The following is a 13,555-nucleotide window of genomic DNA, read 5'->3' as shown; positions in this document are numbered from 1 at the left end:
GTCAAGGAGAGAATGTTCAAACTCTGTACAGACAGCGCCAGTAGTCGGGATCGAACCCAGGTCTCTGTCGCTGCAAGTGCTGTATGGCAGCAACTCTACTGCTGTGCCACCGTGGTGTACTTATGCAGTTTGCAATCCAGTGAATCTCCACGACCCATCCACTATCTCATCCCGTCCAGATCTTATCCTTGTTGGCTGCTGGTAATAGCATCCGTTAGTTTTTCTTCCACTAACCTTTACCTCTCTGCACCGCTCAAGTCATAGAATCATACAACATGGAAATTGGCCCCTTAGCCCAACTCGCCCATGCGACCAATGTGCCCTAGCCAAATCCCTGGGATGTGGAGCAGAGGGGATTATACACCTGTGATAGTGGATTCCAGGAATTAGGGACATGGGGGGGGATTGGAAATTCCAGATTTGGGACTGGGAGAAATTGCGATGATCGGGGGTTGAAAGATATTTCCTGTTGAATCAACCATGAGTCAGCAGAGGGTAATTCAATGGGAAAACAGACACAAAGTGCTGGAGTAACTCAGCGGGTCAGGCAGCATCTCTGGAGAACTTGAATAGAAACATAGAAAATACTCTCGGACACTCTCCGTCGTCTCCGGGCATTCCATTCTCTCGGCCCCCATCCCCTCACCTTCAACATGGATGTCCAGTCACTCTACACTTCTATCCCCCACCAGGATGGTCTCAAAGCCCTCCGGTCCTTCCTCGACCGGAGAACCAACCAATCCCTGTCTGCAGATACTCTCCTCCGCCAAGCGGAGCTGGTCCTTACCCTCAATAACTTCTCGTTTGACTATTCCCATTTCCTCCAAATACAAGGCTTAACTATGGGCACGCGCATGGGCCCCAGCTACGCCTGCCTCTTTGTAGGGTACGTCGGAACAATCCTTGTTCGAGGCGTACCAGAGCCCCATCCCTGACCTCTACCTCTGCTACATCGACGATTGCTTTGGTGCTACCTCCTGCACCCACACACAACTGACTGACTTTATCTGCTTCACCACTAACTTCCATCCGGCACTCAAATACACCTGAACCATTTCCCCTCACTATCTCCATCGCAGGTGATAGACTTTTGACCGACATCCACTATAAACCCACTGACCCCCATGGCTATCTAGACTACACTTCTTCCCACCTTGCTTCCTGTAAGGACTCCATCCCCTACTCCCAATTCCTCCATCTACGCCGCATCTGCTCCCAGGATGAGGTGTTCCACACCAGGGCATCGGAAATGTCCTCATTCTTCAAGGAACGGGGGTTCCCCACCCCTACTATAGACGAGGCACTCACCGGGGTCTCTTCAATACCCCGTAACACTGCTCTCTCTCCCTATCCGCCTACTCGTAACAAGGGCAGAGTCCCCCTAGTCCTCACCTTTCACCCCACTAGCCGTCACATACAACATATAGTCCTCCATCATTTTCGCCACCTCCAACGTGACCCCACCACTCGCCACATCTTCCCATCTCCTTTCCGCAAAACCGCTCCCTCCGTAACTCCCTGGTCAATTCTTCCCTTCCCTCCTGCACCACCCCCTCCCCGGGCACTTTCCCTTGCAACCGCAAGAGATGCTACAATTGTCGCTTTACCTTCCCCCTCGACTCCATTCAAGGACCCAAGCAGTCGTTCCAGGTGCGACAGAGGGTCACCTGCATCTCCTCCAACCTCATCTATTGCATCCAGATATCTACTGCTCTAGATATCAGCTGATCTACATCGGTGAGACCAAGCGTAGGCTTGGCAATCGTTTCGCCGAACACCTCCACTAACCAAACTGAAAAGATTTTCCTCATCTCAGTCCAAAATGGCCACAGTATTCTTAAACTGTGACCCCTGGTTCTGAACTCCCCCAACATTGGAAACATTTTTCCTGCACCTAACCTACCTAATTCATTATGAACTTTATATGTTTCTATAATATCCCCTCATCCTTCTAAATTCCAGTGAATATAAGCACAGTTGATCCAATCTTTCATCATATGTCAGTCCCGCCATCCCTGGAATTAACCTGGTGAACCTACGTTGCACCCTCTCAATAGTAAGAATGTCCTTCCTCAAATTAGGTGACCAAAACTGCACACAATACTCCAGGTGTGGTCTCACCAGGTCCCTGTACAACTGCAGTAGGAAATCCTTGCTCTTATACTCAAATCCTCCAGCTATGAATGCCAACATCCCATTTGCTTTCTTCACTGCATGCTGTACCTGCATGCTTACTTTCTGTGACTGATGTACAAGGACACCCAGGTCTCGTCGCGCCCCCCGTTTTCCTAAACTGACCCCATTCACATTAATAATCTGCCTTCTTGTTCTTGCCACCAAAGTGGATAACGTTACATTTATCCACATTGTACTGCACCTGCCATGCATCTGCCCACTCACCCAACCTATCCAAGTCACCCTGCAGCCTCATAGCATCCCTCTTGCACCTCACACTGCCATCCAGCTTTGTGTCTTCCGCAAACATGGAGAGGTTACATTCAATACATAGGTACATAGGTAATGTTTCGGGTTGGGATCCTTCCTCACAATGTTTGTAGGGATGGAGGGAAGAAATCTGGAAGGGAGGAAGAGCAGGGCAAAGAGTAGAAGGTAAGAGGTGAACACAGGCAAGGGAGGGTTCGAGCAGATGGTTAGACAAAGGCCAGGGAAGGAAAAGAAAAGTGTGAGACAAAAGGTTTGAAGAGTTCTACTATAATAATAATAATAATAATAATAATAAATACTTTATTGATCCCCTCAGGTAAATTCAGATGTCCAGAAGCCCCCAACCAACAAACCCATAGATTCAAAACGAACGCAGACAGAAAATACATAGAATACAATGTGGACACTACCTGAGAGCAATAAATACTTAAAAAGACCAATAATTAACAATTAAAATTTGCAAAATGCATCCCCCTACAGCCTAGCGGTCCGAATTATAAAATCTAATGGCTGCAGGGGTGAAGGATCTCCTGAACCGCTCCGTTCTACAGGGCAGGGAGAGGAGCCGGTTGTTGTTCTGAGGTGCTCTTTTGACTCTCCAGAATTACATGGAGAATTACTATGATATTGGGGTTAAGAGATGAACAATTTGGAGACAGGGCAATTCTCAGTTTGCGAGATCAGTGGGTCAGGATTTAGGTGGGACAGCAATGCCAGAAATTGGAAAGATTTGCCGTGTATTTACATGGCACTGGTGACCTAGCCGAGTTTGTGGGCTGATTGCAATTCCCCAGGTTCAAGGGTTAGAGGTCAATCCCTGGGGTTGTGGTAAGCCGTCCACAGTGTACAGATACAGGAAAAAAGGAATAATGTTTAGCGTCAGATAAAGTCCAATTAAAGATAGTGCGAGGGTCTCCATTCTATGCCTCTCATGAACAGATATACTTCTTTCATCACCCTCAGACACTCTTGCCTCCTTAAACCCCATTATAAGACATTCCTTGAAATCCACTATCTCCACCCAAGTTATAGGTCATCTCCAGAATCCCTGCTAAGGCAGTTCACATCAATCACTTTGATAACGTCCCTGAATGCTGGAGATATTTTTAGTGCGTTAGAAGAACTACGTAAATAAAACTTGTTACTGTTAGGGAAATGACTAGTGATATTGTGATATTTACACCAAAGATAGACACATAAAGCTGAAGTAACTTAGCGGGTCAGACATCTCTGGAGAAAAGAAAAAGGTGACATTTCGGGTCGAGACCTTCTTCAGACCAGCCGGGAAGCATCTGAACGTCACCTATTACTTTTCTCCAGAGATGATGCTTGACCCGCTGAGTTACTCCAGCTTGCTGTGTCTATCTTTGTTGCTATGTATTATGTTATCTTGAACCAATTTACAAATCCCATTTTATTGCAGCTACAGCTTTAAGTCCCACCGATATACGTTGGTGCCTCAGGCAACATTCTCTCACGGGCAAAGAGACAGAGTTCATATAAGCTCTTTATGTATAATTACGTGGACATATTCTGGGTGGCACGATGGTGCAGCTGTTGAGTTGCTGCTTCGCAGCGCCGGAGACCCAGGTTCGATCCCGACTACGAGTGTTGTCTGTACGAAGTTTTTACGTTCTCCCCGTGACCTGCGTGGGTTTTCTCCGAGATCTTCGATTTCCTCCCACACTCTAAAGATGTACAGGTATGTAGGTTAATTGGTTTGTTGTATGTGTAAATTGTCCCACGTGTGTGTAGGATAGTGTTAATGTGGGGATCGCTGGTCGGCACGAACTCTGTGGGCCGAAGGGCCTGTTTCTGCGCTGTATCACTGAACTAAAATATTCAACAGCCCAGGATCCAAGGCTGGAACCGAGCGTGTACAGAACTAGTATAATGCTCTCTGAAAATGTGGAGAGGTGGGACAACAGACACACGCACGCACGCACACGCACACAGACTGACCCGACAATCTGAAGCAGCGGCAGATACAAAAACTCCACCTGGCTGGTGTGTGTGTTCTGCTTTTACCTGCGGCACTGTGTGGTTATGCGATTCATTCATCTCTTTCACCACAAACTTGTCTCCATCTGCAGAAAGACGGACTTTAATGATACACGGACACTTCATCTTGTTGATTCTGAAAAAGACAGTGGGAGGTAGTGTGTAAGCCAACTGGGTGAAGACCAGCAGTCAATAGACACAAAGTGCTGGAGTAACTCAGCGGATCCGGCATCATCTCTGGATTAAAGGAATAGGTGACGCTTCGGATAGACACTCTTCTTCAGTTTTTTTTAGTTTATAGTCATGTGTACGGTGAAAAGCTTTTGTTGCATGCTAACCAGTCAGTGGGAAGACAATACATGATTACAATCGAGCCATTTGCAGTATGTAGATACATGATAAGGGAATAACAAAGATAGTCCGAGGGTCACCAATGAGGAAGATGGCAGTTCAGGACTGCTCTCTGCTTGTGGTAGGATGATTCAGACCAGCAGTGTATGGCTATCTTTTACAATCATCACAGAATCCAACAGAAATATTAGATTTACATTGTCCATCAAGCAGTGTAAATGGGAAGACAAGATGGTGTGCTGAATGAATGGCCTTTGACTGATAATAAACTCCTTCACAAACTGGGGGCACTTGAAGCAACAGCTGCAATAAAAGGGATCTGGACGTGGCGCCGACAGACAAGAAGCCGAAGCAAAGAGGTCGAAGCCAAAGAACGGAATGGAAACGAGGCCAAAACGCCAATAAACTGAAAGAGTCCGAAGACGAAACGTCTACTAACCGAAAGGATGGGACGCCTAAATGCAAACTAACCAAAAGGGAGGGAAGCCTAAAACCCAAGGAACCGAAAAGCTGAGTCGCCTAAAAGCAAACTTACCGAATGGCCGCTTTGTCAAAACGCCATCTACCCGAAAAGCAGCGTCGCCTACAGGCCAACGGACCAACTGCCGCTCAACAGAAAAGTCCAATAACGGACTTGACGTTGTCGGGGGGCTAGACTTGTCAACGATTGGTCCAGACCCCCGCGTCTATCACATCACTGTGAAGGCATGAACATTGTCCCAAACCTCTGCTCCACCCGATCCACAGCCCACGGAGGGTGACCGTGGGAGAGTGACGGCTGTGACGAGCGATGCACAACTTCGGCCGCTTTTAACTTTGGAGGGGAGGGGGGTTTAAGGGAGGGAGGGTGGTGGAGGGGAGGAGGGGGGAGAGAAAGAGGGGGGAGAGTAAGAGGGGGGGAGAGAGAGAGAGAGGGTGAGAGGGCGTAGAGAGAGATGGGGGAGAGAGAGAGAAAGAGATGGGGGGGAGAGAGAGATGGGAGGAGAAAGAGAGTGGAGGGTCACAAGGTTTTTTTCAAAGCTCGCCCGCTCGCAAGATCTTTTTCAAAGTACTTGCGAGTGGCGCGACTGGCAGCGTGAGGCAGGGAGGGGCGTGACTTCACTCCCTGCGCCGGGGGCAGGTTTCCCAGAGGGAGTATTGGCCGCGAGGGCCACCTTCTCATCGTGTGCCCCGTGCGACGATAACGGCCGCCGCCACCACGTTCTACCATCGTGCGGGGGAGAGGATTCAGAAGCAAGCCGGTGGCCTCCCGATCTGCAGAACGCTCGTTCTTTCTGCGCATTTTGAAGTGCCGGGGGGGGGGGAGCCGGGCGAGTGAGTGGGCTGCGAACAGCAGAGAGAGACAACACCGGCTTGACTCTCTGGACCCGCCACCCCGCCCCCCCGCCCCCCCCCCGCACCCCCGCCGCGCACACACAGCGGGTCCGATCTAAGCTGTCAATGAAGACAGCAAAATATTTTTTTTTAAACTGTCGGGGGGTATTTGGGCCAGGTGCAAAGGCATTGTGAGGTCAGCGGGCGGAGCCAGCAGCCAGGCTGGGGGGGGGGGGGGGGGGGGGGGGGGGGGGGGGGGGGGCCTGGAGGCAGTTGGGCCAGGTGCAAAGGCATTGTGTGGTCAGCAGCTGAGCAAACTCAATATTTTTAAAATGTCAGGGAGGGGGAGAGATCTCCCACCTCTGTCCCATTGTGATATCATGTGTAAACGAGATCCATTGTGATTGTACATCTGTGAGATGGCACTGTGACTCATGCAGCAGTTTGATTTTAGTGGGACCACGTGAAGCTTCCAATCTCCCACCCCTGTCCCCCCCCCCCCTCACCCACCCTCCCTCTCCTCCTCCCCTCCACCCTACTCTCCCTCTGTCTCTTTCTCCCCCCATTCTCTCTCTGTCCTCACTCTCTCCCCCCCCCCCTCCCCCTCTCTAGATGCGCCTGCGAGTTGGGGGCTATGCGTCAGTGGATAAGGCATTATGGGGTAAAAGGAGCAAATTAATAATATTAATATATCAAGGGGGGTAGTTAGCGTGTGTGCGGGGGGGCGTAGGTAATGTGTGTGACGCCGCATGCTGCCCCCACCCCCCCCCAGCAACCACACGTTGGGGGTACAGACCCAACGGGTCTGCACTTGGTCTAGTATCTATTAAAACTGTGTGTGTGTGTGTGTTATTTTGCATGTGTTACGTATCTCCTCGAAAACCAGATGCCGAATCGGGAACATTTTAACATATTTCAGTAGAGATTTTCCTTGCGAGTTTAGAAATCCACTCCTCTGTACCATTGGTACATTATTATCCTGACTTTTTTAAATTAAAATTGTTGACTAATCTGACCTTTTTAAAAAAAATCTGACCGCTGCCCGCTGCCCAGCTGCTGACGTTACAATAACAGTGACATTTTTACATCTTCTGGTAGAATATTTCCCTTATGATTTCAAAAATCCAATCCTTTATCAATTTGATAGATCATTTCCAGAGATATTTACTAAAATTTGCCACCAAACTGACATTTTAAAAAGCTGCTCACCTCACAATGCCTTTGCACCTGGCCCCGCCCGGCCCTGCCCCCCTCAGCCTGGCTGCTGGCCCCGCCCGCTGACCTCACAATGCCTTTGCACCTGGCCCAGCTGCTTCCTGGCCCCGCCCAGCCTGCCAGGTTGTTGATTACATTGTTTTTCGTTGAATTTAATTATTTCTCATTTAACATCACTAATTCTTAACATTAACTTTTAATTTCAAAGAGTTTAAAAAAAAATAATTTGCTGTCTTCATTGACAGCTTAGATCAGACCCGCTGTGTAAGTGTGTGTGTGTGGGGTGGGTCCTCCCCTGAATTCCATAGAGCTGCCGACAGCTTTCGTGCATGAGACGCAGGCGCTTCATTTCCAGACCATTCTGAATGCGTGACGCACGGTTGCATTTCCCTCTCTCTATCTCTGCCCCCCTCTGCTCCACCTCCAGCCCTCCCCCACTCCTCCTTCCCCTTCGCCCCCCCCCTCTCTCACCCCCACTGTATGTGTTGTGTGACGCCGCAGGCACCCTCGCAATGGGTCCCCCTTGGTCTAGTATATAATTAAATTTAAAACATCTTTAAATTAGAGCATGGGAAATAGAGGCGAGGTATTCCATTTTCTATGTTATCCCACTTTGTCATCCACTCCCTACACATTCGGGACAATTTACAGAGGGCCAATTAACCAAGAAACCCGCACATGTTTTGGATATGGGAGTAAACTGAAGCACACAGAAGAAACACAGCTGGTCACAGAGAGGACGTGCAAACTCCACACACAGAGAGCACCCGAGGTCAGGATCGAATCGGGATCCCAGGCGGGGGTTGTGAGGCAGCGGCTCTACCAGCTGTGCTCCTGTGCCACCCTTGCAAGTATTTCCTCACCTCCGGATTGGCCGTTTGCAGAATCTTTTGGTCTTGAATAACTTGCCGCCATGATTGCACACGTAGTCAATCTCGGCAAACTTCAGCGCATCGTTCATCGGGCGCTTGGGTGCCCGTCGCCGCTGCGCCTCGATGGTCCGCGTGTGCCTGGTCAACATCTGCATGGAGCTGTCCCTCTGGTAGCGCCGCAACTCCTGGTGCAGCTCGCTGTAGCTCGAGAACTCGGCGCCCACTTGGAAACCCGTCACCTGGGTCATGGCTGCACGTGCGTCAGATGGAGTTGGCCGCCTGGAGAGCGGGCACTGAGAATAGACCACATGCAGAAGATGCAGATCAGCCAAGGTAGAATGGATCAGTACAGCTCATATCTAGTGTTCAAGAATGGCATGGTGGCGCAACTGTAGAGTCACTGCCTGACAGCGCCAGAGACCCGGGATCGATCATTTGCTCGGATGCTGTCTTTACAGTTTACTTTAGACATTAGAGATACAGCACGGAAACAGGCCCTTCAGCCCATCGAGTTACATTCAAAACATAGGTACATAGGTGATGTTTCGGGTTGGGATCCTTCCTCACAATGTTTGTAGGGATGGAGGGAAGAAATCTGGAAGGGAGGAAGAACATGGGCAAAGAGTAGAAGGTAAGAGGTGAACACAGGCAAGGGCGGTTTTTGATAGACAGATGGTTAGACAGAGGCCAGAGAAGGAAATAAGAAGGCGTGAGATGAAAGGTTTGAAGAGTTCTACTATGGTATTGGGGTTGAGAGATGGAGGACAATTTGAAGACAGGGAAATTCTCAGTTTGCGAGAACAGTGGCTCAGGATTTAGACGGCACAGCAATCCCAGAAATTGGAAAGATGGAAAGACCTAGCCGGGTTTGTGGGCAGATTGCAATTCCCCAGGTTCAAGGTATAGAGGTGAATCCCTGGGGTTGTGGGAATTCCCTGGATCAGAGATGAGATCCAATCATTAGGCTTGGGGGAGACAAGTTGCAATCCGAGGGTTTGGGGACTGCGGCTGAGATTCAAGGCACCGATTCCTGGGTTTCCAGAAATGACAATTCCTGAGATTTGGGGTGAGATTTGGGTAGTTCTGGGATCAGTGACGGGGCATGTTCCAACTCCTGGGATCAGTGATGAGGTGGGATCCAATTCCTGGAATTAGTGATGGACTATGGTTTAATCCCTGGCATCACTAATGGGGCAAACTCCAATCCCTGGGATCAGAGACAGGGTGGGGCCCATTCCCAGAGATTAGGATAAAACAGGCTCCAATCCCAGGGATCAGAGGACGTCTGGTGCATCCCATAGGCGGCCTGACTTAGTTTATGAAATCCTGCTACTATTAAGCCAAGTGACAAGGAGGGGTAGTGACGTGACTTTGTTGTGGGTCCCAGCACACATTGGTGTTCTAGGGAATGAAAAGGTGGATAAATTGGCAAAGGAGGCTGTAAAAAAAAGAAACATAGAGATAAACTTACAACTATCAAAATCTGAAGGAAAACACATTGTGTGGAAGAAAATAAATCAGGAATGGCAACAATACTGGGAACAGGAGACAAAGGGGAGACACTTCTATTCGCTACAAAACAGAGTGGGCATTACAGCAAGAAGAGGGGGGAACAGGTAGTATTAACAAGATTGAGGATAGGACACACTCACCTGAACAGCACATTAAAAATATTGGGAAAACACCCTACTGGGCTGTGTGAGGAATGCCATCAACCAGAAACAGTTCAGCATGCCCTAGTTGCATGTAGATCTGAGACAGAAAGAGGATTTATGATCATTGAAATGAGGAAAATTGGATTGACAGAAATATCAGTAAAGAACATTCTAGAGTGTGAGGGAAAGGAAAAGGAATAAAGTTGTTGTTTGATTTCTTGAGGTCCTCTGGGCTTATAAAAAGGATCTAATATAAAGACATGAGTACTGTGGAATGAAGCCAGAAGGTGGCAGCAATGCAACATTGCGGATGCCGGCTGCCGTAAAACTCCAAAGAAGAAGAAGAAAAAGGGATCAGAGGACAGGTGGGGTCCAATCACTGGGATCAGAGACTGTACGGTCTAATCCTTCGGTGCAATGGGAGTGGGAATCATTGGGATCAGGAACAATCCGTGTGATATAAATTCCTGGAGTTGGAATAATAATTGACCGAGTGCAGGTTCTTGGTTCTTCTTAGTTTCTTGGTCCTCCAAAATATTCCAAATGGAATTTAAACTGGAGGTGGTGAAGGGAGGGCTTAAGCCAGAAGGGGTTATTGGGTGGCTGAATACTTGCCTGTGTTTGAGGTGGGGGCATCCCTGGGTTAGATAGTGGAATTTCCTGGGTTCAGATAGCACTACCTGATATCGGAAAACTGGTTGAATCTGAGGTAATCCCTGTGTTAGAGAGGATGGCAATTCCAGACATTGGAATAATCGTCCGTGAGCCGGGGGAATCCCCCAGTCTGGGCTGGGAGCATCTTGCAATTCTCAGCATTGGGAGGGAAATCACGGGATTGTGGATCGGGGTTGGGGGCAATCCTTGATTCAGGTATGCTGCAAATTCCTGGGATTGGGATAATCTCCCATGAGTGGTTGGGGGGTTATTCCCTGGGTTTTGTTAGGGGTATCTTGCAATGCTCAGCATTGGGATAGGGGATTGGGATCAATCCCCTATCCCCAGAAATACTATTGGGTAGGCTAATGGGACTGAAGGTTGATAAATCCCCGGGACTTGATGGTCTGCATCCCAGGGTCCTCAGGGAGGTGGCTCTAGATATAGTGGACGTATTGGTGATCATTTTCCAATGTTCAATAGATTCAGGATCAGTTCCTGTGGATTGGAGGATAGCTAATGTTATCCCACTTTTCAAGAAAGTAACGAGAGAGAAAACGGGCAATTACAGACCAGTTAGCCTGACTTCGGTGGTGGGAAAGATGCTGGAGTCAATTATTAAAGAGGTAATAATGGGGCATTTCGATAGCAGTAAAAGGAATAGTCCAAGTCAGCATGGATTTATGAAAGGAAAATCATGCTTGAATAATCTTCTGGAATTTTTTGAGGATGTGACAAGTAAAATGGATGAAGGGGGGAGCCAGTGGATGTAGTGTATCTGGACTTTCAGAAAGCCTTTGATAAGGTCCCGCCCGGGAGACTGGTGACTAAAATTAGAGCGCATGGTATTGGGGGTAGGGTGTTGACGTGGATAGAAAATTATTGGCAGACAGGAAGCAAAGAGGAGTGGGGACGATCAGCCATGATCACAATGAATGGCGGTGCTGGCTCGAAGAGCCGAATAGCCTCCTCCTGCACCTATTTTCTATGTTTCTATGTTAATCCCTGATTTAGATAGGATGCACATTACTGGGGTTGAGATCAAAATTGCCTGTGTGTGGGTGGGGGATAATTTCCTGGGTTTAAGGTAGATGCACCTTGCAATATTCAGCATTGGGATCAGGGGACAATCGCTAATTTATAAAGGTTGGATATTTCTGGCATTGGAATAATAATTACCCGTGTGCAGGTAATTTCCCCTGGGTTAGAGGTAGGCTCAGCATTATGAGGGACATCTGCGGAATGGTAGATCGGAATAAATCCCTGATTACAGTAGATGAAAATTCCTGGGATTGGGATAATAATCGCCCTTGTGCAGATAGGGTGGTAATTCCCCATGTTTGCAATGGGAGCATCTTGGCCCCACATTGGGAGATTGGGATGGGAGATCTGGGGCAACATTGTAATGATAACCACCCATGTGGGGTTGATGGGATAATTCCCCAGGTTTGGCGTAGGGACATCTTGCAATGTTCAACATTGGGATAGGGGGTCGGGAAGATTTTGTCGTCAGCAGGGCAGTACTCTGCTTGGACAATTTAACATTTTTTAAATTTCAAGCCAAATAACCTACAAACCTGTACATCTTTGCAGTGTGGGAGGAAACCGAAGATCTCGGAGAAAACCCACACAGATCACGGGCAGAACGTGCAAACTCCATCCAGACAGCACCCGTAGTAGGGATCGAACCCGGGTTTCTGCCGCTGCATTTTGCCTCTACCGCTGTGCCACCGTGACTGCCCGATAGGATACAAATTCACGGGATAGGGATTAAAAAATACTAGTGTATGTGTGGGGGATAAATCCCTGGGTTTGGGATAGGGGGTCTTCCAATGCTCAGTATTGGGATGGAAATCCGCGGGATAGTACATAGAAACATAGAAATTAGGTGCAGGAGTAGGCCATTCGGCCCTTCGAGCCTGCACCGCCATTCAATATGATCATGGCTGATCATCCAACTCAGTATCCCGTCCCTTCCTTCTCTCCATACCTCCTGATCCACTTAGCCACATCTAACTCCCTCTTAAATATAGCCAATGAACTGGCCTCGACTACCTTCTGTGGCAGAGAGTTCCAGAGATTCACCACTCTCTGTGTGAAAAAAGTTCTTCTCATCTCGGTTTTAAAGGATTTCCCCCTTATCCTTAAGCTGTGACCCCTTGTCCTGGACTTCCCCAACATCGGGAGCAATCTTCCTGCATCTAGCCTGTCCAACCCCTTAAGAATTTTATAAATTTCTATAAGATCCCCTCTCAATCTCCTAAATTCTAGAGAGTATAAACCAAGTCTATCCAGTCTTTCTTCATAAGACAGTCCTGACATCCCAGTAGATCGGGATCAATCCCTGAATTAGGTTGATGCAAATTCCTGGGATTGGGATATAATTCCCCGCGTGCGGGCGGGGTTAATGAATTGGGACGGGGGGCGGTTGCAGTCCGGTGCAGGATTGGGATGATCCCGGATTCTTGGGCTCAGGGATGGGATTCCCCGCTTGTTTGGTGGCGTCTGATGCGCAGCCGCGGTCCCGGCGCTTTGTCGCAGCTCCGGGCCCGGGCCCAGGTTGTCGCTGCCGGCGCCGCTCTCACAGCACCCGGGACACCTACCGTTCAACTCTGAGCGGCCCCGCTCCCTGTCTCTGTGTCTCTCCCTGTCTCTGTCACTCTCCGTCTCCAGCCCCCAGCGCGCGCGCCCTCCTTGTCCGGGCCGCACTCTCCCCGCTCGCTCGCGCTCCGGGCCGATCCTCATCCGCCGGCACATGCGCACTGCCACGGCCTGCACATCCTCCCCCTGCACATGCGCACTGCCACGGCAACTGGTCGGCGCCGGGCACTTTCTCTCTCCCTTTGCATTGCGGGAGATCTGGCGGCCATTACTGCTCGGTCGCCGCCTCGCAGCAACCCGACGCAGAATCACTCCCTGGAGCTGTAGTAACGCCCTGGAGTAACTCCCTAGAGCAGGCAGCACCAAAGATCCTATAGCGGAGCAAGATAGGCTACTCCTGCGAAATGCAATGGGCTGACGTGTAGTACGCTACGGAGGGGATCCTGG

At 49.2% G+C, this 13,555-nt stretch overlaps 1 protein-coding gene across 4 annotated transcripts in view; it reads right to left on the bottom strand.

The window, feature by feature from the left end:
• LOC116990180 (zinc finger SWIM domain-containing protein 3-like) overlaps positions 1-13,294 on the bottom strand; it is a 34,800-nt gene extending 21,506 nt beyond the window's left edge. For 2 of the 4 annotated variants that reach the window (XM_033047733.1, XM_033047734.1), the window contains exons 1-3: positions 13,111-13,217; positions 8,190-8,491; positions 4,474-4,582 (exon numbers count right to left, since the gene is read on the bottom strand). In XM_033047733.1, the coding sequence (XP_032903624.1) occupies positions 4,474-4,582; positions 8,190-8,446 (366 nt within the window). In that variant the 5' untranslated portion in view covers positions 8,447-8,491; positions 13,111-13,217. Of the gene's footprint in view, positions 1-4,473; positions 4,583-8,189; positions 8,492-13,110 lie in introns of all 4 variants that reach the window. The other 2 variants (XM_033047732.1, XM_033047736.1) reach the window with 2 other exon arrangements.
• Between the last annotated feature and the right edge of the window lie 261 nt (positions 13,295-13,555).

This window comes from Amblyraja radiata, chromosome 30, assembly GCF_010909765.2.
Source record: "Amblyraja radiata isolate CabotCenter1 chromosome 30, sAmbRad1.1.pri, whole genome shotgun sequence".
Lineage (NCBI taxonomy): Eukaryota > Metazoa > Chordata > Chondrichthyes > Rajiformes > Rajidae > Amblyraja > Amblyraja radiata.
Note: the sequence above shows the minus strand (reverse complement) of the source record. Positions and strands in the feature narration are given on the sequence as shown.